This window comes from Pavona decussata, unplaced genomic scaffold (assembly GCF_977016875.1).
Source record: "Pavona decussata unplaced genomic scaffold, jaPavDecu1.1 SCAFFOLD_232, whole genome shotgun sequence".
Lineage (NCBI taxonomy): Eukaryota > Metazoa > Cnidaria > Anthozoa > Scleractinia > Agariciidae > Pavona > Pavona decussata.
This window is the reverse complement of record NW_028145637.1, coordinates 468,520-486,981: the sequence shown is the minus strand read 5'-3', so window position 1 is coordinate 486,981 and position 18,462 is coordinate 468,520. Positions and strand designations below refer to the sequence as shown.

Below are 18,462 nucleotides of genomic sequence, written 5' to 3'. Positions count from 1 at the left end.
AAACACATCTGCCTCTTTCAATAGACATGGTTCTTTTCTGTGCATGTCTGCATACAGCCATTGAAAGTCACCAGAAAAGAATCTTTTTGGCCCTAGATATACATTTACACAGTGCAGGGATACAACAACAACAACCATCTTTACTCGTGCCCAGAAATTATATAGTATTAACATCAATGCAAGAAGAAAAATTGCTAAGGAAGAGAGCACAGCCACTTAGAAATAGCAAGCTAATCGAGCTAAGTGGCTGGGCCAAGCGGAAAAATTTGCAAATACCCTACATTAACATTGAACTAAGGACATGATTTATCATTCACACACACACACACGCACACACAAAAATAACAATAAACAAGGGGAAGTGCACACGCAAAAACTGGAAAATAAAGTACATCAATGATTTTACAATACAGCCCGTATGTATATATTGTACAGTAGCTGCATGCGAGTTACATGTAAACATCAGCAGGCTCATTAATAAACCCAGCAGGCTCTTTTGGACTATGCACCTTTATTAGCTTCAAGTACATTTGTAAACATGTTCTGTTGAAATTTCAGCTGTTGGTTAGATCACTTTCAGACGATGAAATTTGCCAGTACATGTAGCTGGCTCATAATGACATCTCCCCACTTTGTCATTTATACATTATACAGTAGTACACTGTACATGTGTACACATGTAATGTTACATAGATTCAATGATTATTCCTGATTTTTAATTTAATTTACCTACAAAATTTTTCTTAATTTTTCACTTTTCAGTAAGTGCCGAATGGCAAATGAAATGCATTGGCTTTAAATATTATTTTAAAATAATAAGCTTAAAATTTGGCCAAGAAAAGTTGGCTACTTTTCTTTGATGGAAATTGTTAACCGAGCAGACAGTAACATTTTAAAGAAATAGCTGATAAAGAGGGATAGCAACATTCTATGGTACATGTGTATGATGTATTTGCAACACCAATAATTTTAGCTGTTCTTGCCCTAAGCTTGTGTTTCATACTTAGGGAGCTTAAGCAAGACGATGGCAACAGCAACAACAACGCCGCAAAACAATAGGTTTGATGAGCAAAAACAATCACTCTGCACGTGCGTTTTACATTTTGGTACATTTCTTTGCTGTCCTCTGCGAAACAACAACGTGAAATGACCCCATTTAAGGTTTTGTGGAGAACATGAACGCAAGACAGTGAATTTTTCATTTTCTTTCTTGACTTGTCCGCCACCCCTACCAATTTGGTTCCTGGATAGCTCGCCATTTTTGTAAAAGGTGAGCGAGTTGAAATAATCACGAAGTAGCACAAATGAAATAAAGTGATAGTTTCTGGTGATGTTTTCTTTGGCGTTGCCGTTGTCCTTGCTTAAGCTCCCTAATGATATATTATAATCAATGGATTGGCGCTAAATGTATCAATTTTAGCTGACATTGTTATTTGACTCCTGTAGCCTGGGACCTCTTGTCAGTAAAGTCAAGGAACATCATGTGGAGACAATAGTGGATTCTCTGTGTTCAAACATGCTGTCAGACAATGAACAGTTGCGTGACATTTCAAGTATTGGTAAGTTGTCCAGTAAAATTAGTGTGCATGAAATGTACAATCGCAGATTGAATCACAAAACTTTGTTTACCCTACCACCTGCAGCCCAGTCAAAATGTTCTCGTAGCTGACAATTTTGCTGCCTTCAACAAAATATCTGTCGTCTCTTTCACACCAAAAATTAGTATCACGTCTCAAAATTAATACGAGGTGTCTACTAGTTGCCTACTACTCAAGCCATCTTTCCTACAACTCAAAACAATTTTGACTGGGCTGCACCTGACAGTACTATCTTGTATTTGATTTGACTCAGAACCTTGAGTCTAGAAGAAGAAAATTGAAGCCCTACATGTACTTAGGTTACTTCTGATAAATTGCTAGATGCTTCTTCCAAATTAGCTTGTATTCACTTATGAAACGAAAGGAGAATTTTACCTTACATTGCCAATTAGGACCTTATTTCGTGCATCCCTTTAGTTATGGTTTGTGAAATAGCTTTAAAAAAGTCTTGAATGTTGCTTGCTTAATGGGTCTCAGTATAAACTCAGTATGTTGTCTTGTCACTTTGCATTTCAGGCTTAAAAACAGTTATCGGTGAGCTGCCACCCGCTTCCTCATCATTGGCTGCCAACATTTGTCGCCGAATAACTGGTCGACTGACAAATGCAATTGCCAAGGTGAGTGAACATGAAGCTGTTTTAATTCAACAGACTGCTTGACTCTTTCACCCTCAGCGTCTAAGCCATTAAGCCCTAGTATCAAAATCCATATTCTCCTTGTTTTTCTCCACCCAGTTCCTATGTGTAGTTGAGAGAATTTTTTTTGTTTGAACATCAAAATGTTTTATTTTTAGTGATCTTTTCCTTCACTCTTATGACCTACAATTTAATCAAGTGGTGATATGGGGAGAAATTCAACACAGATGCTTTTACTCTGTACAAGATGTTTCTAACTTAAGAGGCTGTGAGTGAAGATTCAAATAAAAGCTATTGAGCAATACAGGTCTGCCAAATCTGGGAGTCAGTGAGCCATGCGAGCCACCGTGCGAGCCATGCAAGTCATGCGAGTCATGCAAACTATTTTTTTCTTTGATTGGTCTTGGTGGTTGTCGATCATTTCACCAACAAACAAATTTAAATTTAGCTTGGGACTTGTTGACGAGCCTGTAAGCTTGGATGGCTCTGAAAGTGTTGCTTGTGACTACACCGAATTAGAAATGACCGCCTATGATCCTGTGTTACGGCAAAATGTCAAATTAGTTAGTGTGTATGTAACAAAGCCCAGCGAAAACTTGGAAAACGTCAAATTAATGGTTGAGGTCTTCGACAAAGCCGTGAATGATGCACTTCCCTCAGCCGCAGTGGAAAATGGCATCACAAACGTTGATTATCTCGGATGTGGTTTGGATCCCAAGTCATACGTTGGAGACTAAGGGGTGGGGAGAAGGGGGGGGGGAGCACTTCGGAAAGGACTTTGTTTGACTTTTTTCGTTTTAAACAAGACCTAAATTGGCATATAAAATTTACTCCCAAGACAGCCAGTCCAAAAATAAATTCCACTCGTTGATGTTGGATGCTTACAACGCCCCAATTTCAATACAGGCAGATCAAGCAGCAAAACAGCTTGACTTATTGATAGAAAAAAGTCAACCAATTTAAAAAGAGGCGGGCGTGATGGCAACAATGGTGTCGAAACCAGTCGGCCAGTGATGCTTTCTCTGCTGAAGTAGCGAAGGCACTTCGCGCAACAGTACATGTATATCGGAAACGTCTTCTAGATGGTTTGTGTTGTCCCGCTGTAAGAATTTGATATTGCGATCTTATTCATCTTGTTCCAATGCTCTTGTTGTTGTTCTCATGCGAATGTAAACATAGCAAATAAAAATTCTTAACATTTGTACTGTGGCTTGCATAACCCGCATGGTTCGCACCTTGGCTCACATGACTCGCTGACTCGCAGATTTTAAACACTTGTGAATGAGCAATACATGTACAGTGTACTTTCTGTTGTTGTTGTTTTTTTTGTTGTACATGTATGATACTCTAACGTTTGGGTCTGTGGATAAAAAACCTAAAGGATTATCATTCAAATGAAAGCTACTATATACAGAAGAACCCTGCTAACTCCAACTCTCAAGGAAAACAAGAAATAATTCAAGTTTGTGGGGGTTTGACAGTGTTAACACTGGGGGTTGGTGTTGAATTTCAAGTTTCCTGGAAATCATTAATAAAATATTGTGGTTTTGTTATTCTTTCTCAATCACAGGTCAGTTTGATGCAGAAAGTTTGTTTTATAAGAGACTTTTGACAAGAATGTTTAGTTTGGGAATTTCACCCAAATTTAAAAAAAATATGAAAGGCAAAACAAAGGCAAAAATCTAGTTAAGAACATTTCATACATGACAATCACAGCATAAGTGAAGATTAAAGACTTCAACACATCAGTCAGCTATGTTCTGCCTTTTTGAGGTTTACTGACCAGCGTTTTTAAATAGAGTTGAAGCTATCAGGGTAAAGTTGAGCCAAGAGAAAGTAAAATTAGTTGAACGTGGTGGACAGTTAAGTTAACTGAGTTTGAGATTGCTGACAGTACATTTAAATGGCTGAAAAAATGGGCTCAAATCCATGGGAAATAAGATTTTGTTCATGTTAGGGGGAAGTTCAAGTTGACCAAGTTCGAGTTTGAAGAAGAAGTAAGAATCCCAGCTGACAGGAGTCCTGCAAGGTTATCAGCTGGCTATTTACATGTACAAGCATGGCAGAGGAGTTGAACTTGGGGCTGCCAAGAAACAAACTCCAGATAGTGGTCAGAGCGGCTTGCTTGAGCTTGGGACCTCTGGATTACAAACTGTCTGAGGCCCTAACCACTGCCTCCTTCTCCCCTTGAATGAGTAGTACAGTGTACATACATTTTTAGCGGAAAGTACTGAATAGATGTGTTTCGCTTTATGTTAGAGTACTGATGTGTCTGTCCAGCTGGAAGCATTGGATATTCTTGGAGACCTTTTGAGCAGATTTGGAGGTAATCAAATCGTCAAACTTGGCTAGAAGTCCAGGAACACTTGCACAAAACTGTAGACTTATAAAAACATACATACACACCTTAACAGATTTAAAATAATTAAATATTATAAAATGATATAAAAATTAATCATCTTTTTGTTCACACAATCATACCTAAACACATATGCCTACTTTGCAGTAGGAAAAAGTGTAATTGCATTTGGAATATTTTCTGCACCTCCCTTCTAACCCCTCCCCCTTCAACAATGATTTCAACCATTGTTTCCATTATAAATTGTGATTCATTGTCAACATTGTCAAGGGGGGGAAGTAGAGGTTCTCCAAAAGGCTGGGTGGCAAATCAAAAACCTTACTTCCCAGTGTAAATAAATGTATAAACTCATTTCAAATGTGTGTTTTTGTTTTGTTTTGCTTTGTTTTCAAAGTGTCCCAAGAAACTCCAGCCAGGATGGAAATTACTCATTTAAACATTTTTCGTTAATGTTATGCTACGTGGACAATTAGCTTGTGTTTCAAAACAATAACGTGATTTGTTTTTCTCACTGTAGATCCTTAATAAAAACTTAAGAAAGCATACTTTTATCAGAGAGGTCTTACATGATTAGGAATTGTTATCTTCATTTTGTCTGTACCTATCCTTGAGACCATTTTTCATGTTAAATGGTTTGTTTTGCAGGTCTGTTGGTGTCATATCACCAATCAATTCAGCAGGCTTTGCTGCCCCAGCTAACAAGTGCAAGATTGGCTGTCAGAAAGAGAACCATCATTGCACTTGGTATGGATATGATACATTATTAATTTTTACAATAAATACTCACCCCGTTATATTCATGAAAGTTAGTTGAAATTACTTTTGAACCAAGGATTTCATTAAGATTGGGATCAGCTTTGTCACGACAGGAAATAATATGAGAAGAATCTACAGTAGCAAAGGGACAAAAAGAAGACAGACAGAGAAAGAGAAAGAGAAAACACATCCTGGATGAGATTGAGGAGCTCAAGGAGATGAAGAAAAGGACGAAACTGGATATAGATTTACTTGTGAAGTCAGCAGATATTTGAGTGTCCAAGCTGAAGAAACTACATGTACATGTAACTGAAAAAAAAAAAAAAACAACAACTGCTGCATAAGTGCTTGACAGATTCATGAATCAGATGACACATGTAGATATTGTGCAAATTTAGAAAATGGCACCCACTTGTGGAGTGGTCCTAAATTTTCAAGCTATATATTTTTCGCCAAGAGCTTAAAATTTAGATACGCCATTTTGGAGTTGAAGAAGTTCTAGTTGTGGCTACTATTGAGAGAACTGTTGCATTCAGGCTCACATTTAGGTTTCCTTAACATTAGGACACATACAGCAGTACATGTACATGTATGAGCAATGTGACATTGTGCATACATGTAGCATTTTTGAAGTACATCCATGTAAAAAATGTATTAGTATTCAAGGAGGACATAATGTAATTTGTGTCACTTTGTGTCTCTGTTTGTCCCTGTCTTAAATTCTAATTGTTGCATGCAATCATGTAATTTTCTGTTGGCAGTAAGACTGCCCTGGTCTATTATAATTTTGCATTCTCTACTACAGGCCATCTTGTTTTGAGTGCAAACAGCAGCTTATTTGTTGAATTGATGGATCACCTGTTGGCTGAGCTAAAGCAGAATGCATCACATTCCACTACAAGAACATTTATTCAGTGCATAGGAGCAATTTGGTAAGAGCCAGTTTGACGACATAATTAATGGACTATCATTGCATTCATGGTTCTATTCTCAACAGTGATAAAGTAAATACCTGTGATTATCATTCCACAATTATTATTAATAATTACATGCACTAGCTTGATGGAGCACACTTTAGAATGTCAGATCTACAGAACCAATAGTTAGAATCCATGACCTTGTACACAATAGTGAACTGCACTATAGGAAAGTCATATGCTTTTTTGGATCGTTGTTTCGCCTTTTTTAACTTGTTACTGAATGTAATATTAGCATAAGAAGCACGAATAGGTTTTAGGGTTGACATCTTGGATTCAGCATTTCGATGTTATACTGTACATTGTACATGTATATCACAGCAAAAGAGTAATAAGGCAGTACACTGTACTAGTGCACCTTCCCACTCCAGAATCTACGGGGAGACTGTTACAAGTGAAGGGATTATCAGATCGTTTGGGTAGACAGATAGAAATTTTGTACCAATGAATTAGTGCATTTCTCAGCAGTCAGCTACAGTATATGAAATACTCTTTTAGGTGAAAATTATTTAACAAGAGCTACATGTATGCTGCCCCAAGAAAATGCCGAAAAATGCATTGTCTACCCAAACGATCCCACAATCCCTTACCAGTAGTAGCAGTCTTTAGCTCACAGTTTCTGGGTTGTAGAATAGTCTTTGTGGTCTACTCACTGATAGACATTACACTGTTGTATATACATTATTGTATTAGATGGTTTTGCTCTATTACAAAACTACCATTTTCAGATTCAAATACTTTCAGCACATTACATGTACACAGTACTTCCTTGCTCATACCATTCTTCCCCGGTGTTTTTGTTTTACAGTCGTCAAGCAGGTCACAGGGTTGGAGAACATTTAGAAAGGATTATGCCAATGATAGTACGATATTCTAAAGTTGAGAATGATGATGAACTGCGGGAATACTGCATTCAGGTAAGGGTGGAAATTTTTTGTCAGTTACCTAAATCCAGCTTACAGACAACACAAGACAAAGTAATATGACCCAAATGCAAGCTCCTTGCAGTAGTTTAATTTAGTTTATTATATAATTAGTTCAAAATATTACTGGTTTAAATGAACCGAAGCCCTGAAAAAATTCGCTAAGGAAAAGCAGTGCATGCATGGTACATGCATTTTTAAAGGGAGCACACAAGTGTGTGATGAACATGTGATGTGGTGAATGGAATGTTTGTGGGATTAAGCTTATAAGAGACAAAAGTCATGCTGGACTTCGCTTAGAAACAAGGATACATTGTACATTTTGTATGTTATATATAGTGAAGAGGTTGTTATTGAACTTTGAATAAGATGTCTTCGGTTACTTTATAGTACAGAAGCTCTTTGTAAAGTTTGCACATTCTGTGACAATGTACATGTAGAACAAGGAAGTGCTTTCATTTGATAGCCCCACAACACATCAATTACAGCTTGGCCTTTTTCTCAAGGTTCATTAACATCAGTTTATCCTATAATAAACTTGAACAGTAATCAGTGATATTTGTTTTAATTTTTTTTGCAGGCGTTTGAGTCATTTGTGTGCAGATGTCCAAAGGAAGTGACCCCTTACATTCCAAATGTAAGATCAAAGAATTGCAGCTCTTGTTTTTAATAATTATTTGAACAAGATTGCTTAGAAGACTGGCAATCGTTTAATGGTCATTTAGCTTAAACGCCAACATAACAAGATTTTCTAGTCATTCACTAAGTTTTTATTACTCTCAATGAAACAATCTCATTACTCTCTGGTTAAAACTAGTTCGTTTCCCTTATAATTACTTGGACTACATGTATAAACCCTGTATATTTATTTATTTAGCTTCGCCTAACTAAAATACAAACAGAATGGAAACAAACAATAGAAACAAAAAAAAAATACCAAAGATATAATAATTAGGCAGGGAGACCACTACAGCGTAGCCAATTACAGCGGATCCCTCGTTACTTATTTATATAAAACAAAATGCTTAATAACTAAAACTACTAATATGTAAGCATAAAACTTGAGAGGAGACAAGGCGGGAGACCAAATTGCTAGAAGCAGCACGTTGGCGGGCATAGGAGAGACCTCGCTGTGATACACCTAGGACAGATTGTTCTCCAAGTTCTAATGTCGTCAGCGTCGTACAAGTTCAAAGCCTTTTTATAATATTGAAGTAATAAAGTTTTGAATAATGCTAAAGAGATATGACTTGTGCGTAGCTCAGTGGGAAGAACATTCCATGTGCGGCACGCGCGTATGAAAAATGAACGTTGATAAGTAAGAGTTCTACTTCAGTTAGGAATATGTAGATCATAGTGTTAGTATACAAACCAGTGAATGATGTACATACAGTAGGTTTAAGCCCAACTGTGCTAACAGTTCATCTGTGTATCATTCTGCAGATAACAGAGCTGTGTCTTGATTTCATTTGCTATGACCCCAACTACAACTATGGAAGTGACGACGAAGATGAATTCATGGAGACAGATATGGAAGAAGAGGAAGAAGAGTAAGATCTGTTCATTGTTTTCTCTGACATTTTAAATCTTAGCTCACTTGTACATGGTTGTGATAACATGATTACAGGGGTAAATAAACCTTACTAATAAAGTGATTAAAATGGCCACAAATTTGGCCTAATGGTTTCTTTAAAATGTGCATAGAATTTTCCTAATATCTCTTGGACTATACAAGATAATGACATGAAACGTTTAGTACTATTTTTCCCCTAAATAGTTATTTCAAATTCTTCACTTTTCATAGTAGTTCTGCATACATATATGTCCAAAAAGCCATTTTGTGACATCATCAATAAATAATTTATTGATGATGTCAATTATTGTGATGTCACAAGAATGAAATTTGGGAATTCAAATTGGACAAGTTTTTCAATTTTATGTGCACTAAATTTGCGTAAAATATCACCATTTCAGGTTACAAAATAATTCTTAAGAAGTATAAGCTTCTGAAATTTTGATTTTTTTTTATTGGCCAATAATTGGCCAATAAAAATTGGGGTGCATAGAGTTGGCAAATTCTTGGATGCTGTAAATTTACTTCCTTTTAAGATGTCAATCTGAAATTTATACAAGCAATAACACTTGACTCCACAAATAATTGATATAGAGTATTTGTGGAGTCAAGCGTTATTGCTTGTATAAAATTATTAATTTCAGATTGACATCTTAAAAGGAAGTAAATTTACAGCCTCCAAGAATTTGTCAACTCCATGCACCCCATCACACCTCCATGAAATCTGTTGGCCTCTTTTGCTTGAAAAGATCGCCAGCGTGTATAATTTCAATATGATCATGGTTATAATAAAAATAAAAATAAATGACTTTTTTTAAGTGTCTTTAGAAGTATTTAGTGCCACGGCACTAACTGGGGACATTATAAATCAATGAAATAAGTATACAAAGTGAACATGATGAAACTGATGATGATGATGATGATGATGATGATGATGATGATGAGTACCGCCATGTATATTTACTAGCTCTGAGAATTAAAATCGTACTTTGATCAAGACATCAATCTTGACTGTATCCCATGCATGTAACCATGCAAGCTGTTGTTATTGTTGGATACATTAGTGCACTGTAGACCTTATAACAGAAATTACATGTAAGTAAGCAGCAAGGGCTAAAAATTCTACCAGCTCAGACATCAACTGTTGGTTCTATTGATTTTTAGCAGACTCTAACATAATTTTTGGTGACTTGAACTTTTAGTTGTTGTCACAGCTCAAAATTGCATCATGTACACAAGAAGATCGACAGACATGCAGCTTGACCACCAGTTTTCAGTTTTTTTGCAATGCCCATTGAAATCAACAAATATATGACCTTTCCACGATAGAAGAAACAGTATTACCTAGCCTCTGTTTGGCAAGGGCAAAACCTTCAATGTAAACATTAAGGTTGAATGTTATATTTTATTAGTCAGTTGTTGCTCCAAAGTGCACAGTAGTTTTAAGATTGTATTAAGAAAGTGACTCTTGTCTGTACGTGTCTATTCAGTGATGATGATGATGATTACAGTGATGATGATGACATGAGCTGGAAGGTAAGTACACCAAAAATGGACTTTAAAACAGTGAATTAGTAAAATTAATTACTAACATCAGAAAAATGATGTGCATGTAAGTTGTGATACCTTGACCTTTCTGTGGATCTGTCAGGTTAACAAAAACTGTTCATGATACCAGAGGCTTGACTTGAGGGATAATGTACATGTAAAGCAATCACCATTTAAGCTTTGCCGTTTTACTTGTATACATGATGGACAATTAGGGCGGGTTCACTTGTCCAACAGCAGCTATCCCTGAAATGGTTCCAGTTTGTAACTTGTTCTATCCATATTCGTTTAAGGTGGCTCACATCAGTGTCCAGCACTTGCCATCACTAATAATACTTTGATGGATCAATACTACATGTACATGTACCTCCCTTTATCAGTTAAGGCAACAACAAACAAATTCATAATCATTTGCCTTTTTCTTGACATACAATGTTGTAGGTTACCATAGCAACAAAACAGCCCAAATTTTGGTTTCATTTTTTTTTATGGAACTGCAATCAGCATGTTCAGATACAACATTTTGAAAAGTTAAAAAAAATGTAGGTTCGGAGCACCTAAGTTTCGAAAATTACATTTATAAAGAAAATTGTCAAGACGTGAAAGGTGCGTCAAAATTCAAGTTACATTAAGGATCCACTTGGATTAAAGCAAAACTTGAAATCAATGATTTGAAGGCATGTGGGTAAAAGCATTATTAAAATTTAAGTTATGTACACTGTGAAACTTGTCCACCTGTGAATATTTTGAAGTATTCACCTATTGTGCTGTTATTATATTTTTTAATAGGTTCGTAGGTCTGCTGCCAAGTGTTTGTCTGCTGTGTTAGGATCAAGACCAGAACTTCTGTCTGAGTTTTATAAAACAGTCTCCCCAGCACTTATTGCCAGATTCAAAGGTAGAATTTTAAGTACAAAAAATTATTGTACCATGTCATTAAATGCTTCAAAAATTAAACATAGACATTCTGGTGCTGGTAAAGGGCAGGAAACTCCTTCATTCCTGCCCTCTTTGCCTGGAAAATGCAAAACCTGAACAAATTTAGATGCCTTCCAGTCATGGCAAACTATCACCTCTCTACTTGTAGGTTCTCTAAGATGAATACGCTTAAAATATCTTTAATCAAATACCAACATTTCACCATTATAGCAATGTAGGGGTTTAGTATAGAATGGAAGAAATTCCGTTTAGTAAAAGGTGTATGATAGGTTCATCTTGCTAGTGAGTAATGTTTGGAAACCTTTAAGCCCCGTTAGTGTCCAGCATCTATTAAAGTTTGCCTTACAATAATTTTCACCACTAGATCAAACATCTAAGTTACAAGAATAAGAAAAATGAGCACAAAAGAAGAAACGTTTTGTTTTTAAGTGAATTCTTCTAACTAGTGCTATAAGTACAGCTGTAGTCTCCTACTAGCCATTCTAAGCATCGTCACGCAACGCCCCTCCCCACAGACTGCACTAGGAGGAGTGTTGTGTGATGATGCTAAGAACATCTCTGTAGAAAGAACCAGCCATAAGAAATATGTGCAGATTATTCCAGAGAACTATAAGAAGAATCTCCACGTTGATAATTGTCACTTGTACAGCTTGAAGGGTTTAAGCCCTTGAAGTTGATTGTCCCAGATGAGGCCTCTTACACAGTATACAGCTGTACATGTGTACTGAAACTTCCTGTATAACAAATTATATATAATTTAAGTCTTGATGGTACCTCCTTTTGTTATTGCTCATGTTTTCTGCACATCCTAGTCCTACAGTCTGAAAAACTAAAACTTCTTATGGGTCATACATCTGTACCTACTAAAACGAGGATATTTTTGCGCAGTTGATAAATTTCTATGCTGGAAAAGAAGACCTTTTTTATTGTTGGCGAGGGCTATTGGATCCAAAAACGAAAATTAAGGGAACCATACATTTTTCAGAGGTACATTGCGGTTCAATGCCAAAAAAAGCCATACAAATTGCTATTTATCTTACAGCTTTGTAGAATTATTGTATCTGGAAAATTCAAAGCTACCCCACCCCCAGCCCCAATTGTTTTTTTGGATTCCTATAGCCTTTGCTAAGATCTGCTTTTCCTGCGCAGTCAAGAACTATGCAAGAATGCACTGTTCCTCTGTATTAGGAGACATTGTGAAGTAATTGGGCCATATTGGGACCCACCTAAGTGTGTCTCGGGCAGGAAAGGGTTAATAATATTGCCACACACCCTTTGCAAAAGAAGAGATACAATAACCCCATATAACTGTTTTATTTGTTTATTTATTTTTTAGAGAGGGAAGAAAACGTCAAGGCTGACATATTTGCAGCATACATAACTCTACTGCGGCAGACACGACCAGTGGCCAGCCAGACACTTGATGCTGACGTAATGGAAGATGACTCAGGGTAGGGTTCTCTCTCTTTCTCTTTTAGTCCTTCTCACCCCATGTTGCAACCCTGGTCTTTCTTGAAAGAAATCCCTAGAGCTATCTTGCTCTGTTCAATGCACTGTAGCCTGCTGGATCTCAAAGTTTTCTTTTAAAGCTTCTATATTCAATAGGGTTGGTCTGTATATTTGCTGTGTTGTTTCCTGAGACAAAGCAGAGGCATACATGTAGAAGTGTTAGAGGTTTGCTTGTTAGATTTTCAATCAGAGGGTCATTGGCTTAAGGCTAGGTTGGTCTCTTCATTGCTGTGTTGTTGTGTTAGACAAGAAACTTTGCTTCACATTGTCTCACTTCACCCAGATGTACATGTATAGATACTGTAGGTACTGGCAACATACAACTGTTGCTGGAGGTAACCCTCTGATGGATTAGCATCCCATCCAGGGGGGAGTAACAATACTCCTAGTTGCTTCATGGTACAGAAACTGGGTTAAGCTCTGGCCATGGGTCCCATACTGTACATTTGTAATGTGACCTTACCTTACTGTACTATCTTTAGTTCCTTGGACAAGAAACCTTGTATTACTCCACTTTGTGTTCCGTCACCGAAGTATATATTGGCAAATAGTGACAGCATACTGCTGAGGGTAGGGTAACCAGGCTGCAATGAACTAGCGTCCCATCCATGAGAGAGTAGCAATAGTCCTATTTTCTCTATGCTATGGAAACCAGATTAAGGTCTGGCAGCATGGGCCACAGACATAATGATGATGATGGTTTGGACAAACGGGCAACAGAAGTGTCCATTTAACATTATTTTGTTCAGAAATGGGACTGTATGTCAGCTTATACAGGTGCTGATGCCTGTCTACATCTGTACATTTTTACCTGTAGGCTGCAAGTGCAACTGAAGTTATTCTTTACCTCTTTTGCATTATTTTAGCCCAGTGAATCTCTTGGCCAATCAGATTCCATCAATTGTCCGAGCACTGTACAAACAGTTAAGAGAGAAAAGTGTTAAAACTCGACAGGCAAGTAGAGCAAATTAGTACTTCACATTGTAATGATTCTTTTACACAATTTATGTAAATACTAAAGCTTTAAAATAAACCAAATAAGCTTTCATGTGAGAAATCTGAATACAGTACTTCCTTCTGTGGCTGTTCCTGTCAGCAGTATTTGACGTAAGTTCAGCTTTTACTAAATTAGTTACATGTAGCTGTACTGTCTTTTCAGGGATGTTTTCATCTGCTGTTGGAACTTGTTGCAGTGCTTCCAGGAGCCTTGTCAGATCACATCAGTGCTATTGTTCCTGGAATACAATTCTCCCTTGGGTAAGAGTTACATATATGCAGGAGATTATTGTATACATACTGTACATATATCTTATATCGGGTTCCAGTAGATGTGAACTGCTTTTCAATGTCAAGCTTCCTGGTTTCAAACTTTGGAATGTACATCACTGCTACATCACCCAGATTTCTTACTCTGATCACATCATGTAAAACCTCTTGATAACATTGTGACCCTCAGAGAATTGATGGTTGCCCACAATGTTACACTTGATATTTCAAACTGCAATCGGAGAGGCGTGAACAGCTTTCCTAATCATTGTTAGTAGATTGGACATTTTCACAAAGGTACTGTATATTTGGCAAACCAAATACACTGCCGCCCTGTACATATAAAAAACAGTGTGGCTGCTTTGTTCAACAGTTTCAGTACAAAAAAATAATGGCATTTTGGGTAAAAAGTTTGTATTTTTATTTTATTCCTTATCTCAAAGCCCTATTAACTTGAACTACTTCCATATGCCCCAAGATTGGTTCAAGATGAAGGCTGACTCCATCCTACAATGGAAATCACTCGACAAAGGAGCACTTTGGTCATTTTTTCAGCTTTTGTTTATCATTTTTAGTGGTCTTATTCTATGTATTACTATTGTTTTGCTATTAATAATGTGTGCTTTGTCCGTTCTAGGGATAAGAGTTCAACATCAAACATGAAGATTGACACGCTTTCGTTCCTTGGCTGCATCTTAGCTCAGCATCCACCCAAAGTCTTTCATCCTCACATCCATGTACTTGTTCCTGTAAGTATAAGCTGATACCTGCTTGACAAACTGATTAACGGACCAACTGGCTGGCTGGCTGGCTGACTGACTGATTAACTGACTGACTAACTGACTGACCGGCTGATTAACGGACTACAGTAACTGACTGGCTGGATGGCTGGCTGACTGGCTAGCTGACTGACTGACTGACTGACTGACTGATTAACTGACTGATTGACTGGCTGGCTGACTGACTGACTGAATGACTGACTGGCTGACTGGCTGACTGACTGGCTGACTTGCTGACTGACTGACTCACTGACTGACTGTCTGACCTATTGACTAAGTGAATAGACAAGCTTCATTGTAAATGACTTGAGTTGGCTGACCAGTGACTGACGTACCAACTGGCTGAATCACTCAGAGATTGACCTATTGACTAACATCAGGGGCATCCGGCGGATCGTTTAGGTAAATTATCTGTTCGGAAGGCCCTTAATCCCCTACAATTTTCTAAAGGGAATTTTCACCTCGAGCTTTCGTGATAGGGGAAATTTGGCCTAGTGTTATCAGATTGATAAAAATGTCGTTTCGGGTGCCAAAAAAAAAAGGTCAGCTAAGATTTCCGGAAAGGAAATAAGACCTAAGGTTTTCGGGAAATGGACAAGGATGCCCTAGTAATTTCGAAAAGACTCAAGTTCCCCTAGAATGACCGAACAGATAGAAATATTATCGCGTGTCCTAAAATGAACCTATAGAGCTATAAAGGCACTCCAGATAGCCTAAAACAGCGTTTCAGAGGATCTGAGAGAAAACTGTCGTTGGGTGCCCCTGTAACATGCTGACAGCCAGCATATATACATATGTACAAACTGAGCAATCGACTCTGCCTTTAATGTGTACTATTTAATTGAATGATTGACTGATTAGCTGACTGACAGACTTACTGGATGTCTGAATCACTTACTACATGTATTCCTTAGTCATTCGAATGGGCTTATTGACTGTCTAACTAAAATCTGAGAAATTTTTTTAATATACTGAATGACTGATTATCTACGTGGCTGACTGATTGACTGTCTGACCGAAGATGTCAATTGTGTTTCATTAATAACAACATAGTTGATAACTAAAATCATGTAAATTGGCCACCATAAAGAGATTTTGAGTTCTGACATTCCGAGCATTTGCCCTTAAATTCTGTTAATACCCATGTAAGTAGATAAGAATGGTACAGTACATACCTTGTATCTGCAAATAAGATTTAAACAAGTGACAAACATTTACATTTATAAATGTGGTTTTGTGTCGGCATTTTTTGTAGCCTGTTGTAGCAGCAGTAAGCGATCCATTTTACAAGATCACATCAGAAGCACTCATGGTAACACAGCAGCTTGTTAAAGTCATCCGACCTCATGGTACGGTAACACAGTTTTGTCACATGTATCTTGTAGAGGAGGGGAAGTTGGGTGTGACATAGGCGGAGGGTGGGGAGGGGGGGGGGGTGGCGGAGTCATGCGTTCCTGGCACATGGTGCTACAATGTACTTCTTGGGGAAGAGACAAGTTGATAGTCCTACCCTTTCGTTGCTTTGGAGCAAGCTTCTTTTCCTGGCAATGGTCTGTGATTTTAGTATGTGACTTGGAATTGAGGGTGGGAGGTGTGAATTGAGGATAAAGGCTTCTTGAATGGTGACATTTGGATTGTTCATTTATAAACAAAAGCATTTTTAAGACTCAAACTGGTGCTTACAAACTTGTATGTTGTGTTAATGAAGTAGCTCAGTAGGGTTTTCAGCTGCCAAAAATAACGAATGAGCTTTTGTTGGGCTATAAAAGGGCTGATGTAACAAGGTGGTAATGGCCACCAGGTTGTTGGGAGGCAAAATTCCAGAGTAGACATTAGTTGAAATAAATGAGTTAAATTGCCTCTTTCTTAGCATACAATGACCATAAATAATTTGTTCCTCTCCTAGTTTGCGGATTCTAAGCAGGAAACGGTTAACTTAATTGTAAAAAAACAAACAAAAACAAACAACAACTGAATGACCCATTTTTTTGTCCTTGCTGTAATCCAAAGGAGTACCATCAAGCACGTTTGAGTTCAGGACGTATGTAAAGGATATTTATCAGTGTACACTGATGAGGCTCAAGGCAGCTGATATTGACCAGGAGGTGAAAGAGAGAGCCATATCCTGCATGTAAGTTTGTCAAAGTACGTGAAGTAATATATGAAACACAGGAGGGCGTGTATCAAGGGGATCTAAAACACTGGCTACAGAGTCAAATAAGCAACACTTCTGTGTACAGTACTAAACAAAGTTTTTTGGACAAAATTCAAGGTGTAAGATATCGTGGGGAAACACAATCTCAGGTGTCTGATAATCTTCTCGAACAAGTCATTAAGTAAAGAGAAAATAAAGATCTCTACTTATAAATAATGAATGACCTTTAGATTCTAGAATGAGTATGACTACGAGTTTTTCCAGTAGGGAAAAAGAGTGCGCACGAGTGAACCAGTGTCATTTTTTGTGGGCAAACGAGATAGTCGTCGTCATTTTACTACGAGTTTTTGCGAGAACGGCGTAGTGAGGAAAACAAGTCCTCGAAACGTAAATGATCTTAACTTTTCAGAATCACCAAAGGCCTCAGCTATCATCGTTCGAAACAACTGCTTCAATTTCGTCGCTCAAAAAGAGTAAAATGAAGCTTTCTATCTCTTCCTAGTACTTTGCTGAAAACTTACAGTCAAATCGTATATTCGTAGTCTTACTAGAATGTAAATGTCTCTATTAAGACCAGGTAACCAAACTTCCTTTTTTCTCTACGCTAGTGCCATTAAACAGTTAGTTTCTTTTTTTGTGATTTCTGCACCAGGGGTCAGATTCTCTGCAGCCTTGGAGACGAGCTTGGTCAGCAACTGCCACAGTGCCTTCCAATCTTCCTTGACAGACTGAGAAATGAAATCACCAGACTGACAACTGTCAAGGCTTATTCTCTAATAGCAGGGTATGTTTTTCAGCCTGTTGATCTTGTGACAAACTGGTAAACATTGCATATGGCGCAGTAAATTGTTGAAGCCACACAAAAACATCGTAATCAAACAGCAACAAAGTTTTTTTTTTGAGTCAGTTGAATAAGTGTGTAACTAACTTGATAGGAAATCAAGTTAACGAGTTTTATTCCTCAATCATTTTGCTTTCTGTTCCAGATCACCTCTTCGAATCAACCTTACTCCAATTCTGGTATGTTCAGAGATCGCGATCAATGCTAAAACGTTTTTGATTCTCACTTGTTTATAACTGACTGTAGTCACATTGTGATATCTTTCGAAGGCTTTGTTTGCTCTGTTTTATCTCTTTTTCAGAGTGACTCGATGCCCATCCTTGCTTCATTTTTGCGCAAGAATCAGAGAGCACTCAAGCTTTCAACTCTAACCACCCTTAATGTTTTGGTTACAAATTACGGTAAGTTAGTACGTTTTGTGGCATTTGCATGTAGTCGTGTCGTAGTTTAAATTTTTGTGGGTCTTTCATATACTTTTTATAACTTATTTCCACCTTTTTGTATGATTAACATGCACCTTACGAACCAACAAAAATGCTCCTAAGGTTTCAGTTTCCTCGTAGGTGTGGTTTGGACTGTCTAACATTGATGCGGCTAAATCCAT

General features: G+C 37.5%; 1 protein-coding gene and 1 long non-coding RNA gene across 2 annotated transcripts in view; one reads left to right on the top strand and one right to left on the bottom strand.

Moving 5' to 3' along the window:
- LOC146458607 (uncharacterized) overlaps positions 1-18,462 on the bottom strand; it is a 184,841-nt gene that overhangs the window by 49,210 nt on the left and 117,169 nt on the right. The gene's annotated exons all lie outside the window — the stretch shown is intronic.
- The window catches only part of LOC146458613 (cullin-associated NEDD8-dissociated protein 1-like), a 47,184-nt gene that overhangs the window by 2,759 nt on the left and 25,963 nt on the right, over positions 1-18,462 (top strand). Inside the window, exons 4-22 of the mRNA XM_085090546.1 lie at positions 1,447-1,559; positions 2,115-2,215; positions 4,493-4,559; positions 5,238-5,336; positions 6,154-6,280; positions 7,134-7,242; positions 7,829-7,885; positions 8,692-8,798; positions 10,312-10,357; positions 11,159-11,267; positions 12,645-12,759; positions 13,684-13,771; positions 13,977-14,074; positions 14,721-14,832; positions 16,118-16,211; positions 16,873-16,993; positions 17,670-17,801; positions 18,004-18,037; positions 18,160-18,259. Coding sequence (XP_084946672.1) covers positions 1,447-1,559; positions 2,115-2,215; positions 4,493-4,559; positions 5,238-5,336; positions 6,154-6,280; positions 7,134-7,242; positions 7,829-7,885; positions 8,692-8,798; positions 10,312-10,357; positions 11,159-11,267; positions 12,645-12,759; positions 13,684-13,771; positions 13,977-14,074; positions 14,721-14,832; positions 16,118-16,211; positions 16,873-16,993; positions 17,670-17,801; positions 18,004-18,037; positions 18,160-18,259 — 1,829 coding nt within the window. The remainder of the gene's footprint in view (positions 1-1,446; positions 1,560-2,114; positions 2,216-4,492; positions 4,560-5,237; positions 5,337-6,153; positions 6,281-7,133; positions 7,243-7,828; positions 7,886-8,691; positions 8,799-10,311; positions 10,358-11,158; positions 11,268-12,644; positions 12,760-13,683; positions 13,772-13,976; positions 14,075-14,720; positions 14,833-16,117; positions 16,212-16,872; positions 16,994-17,669; positions 17,802-18,003; positions 18,038-18,159; positions 18,260-18,462) is intronic.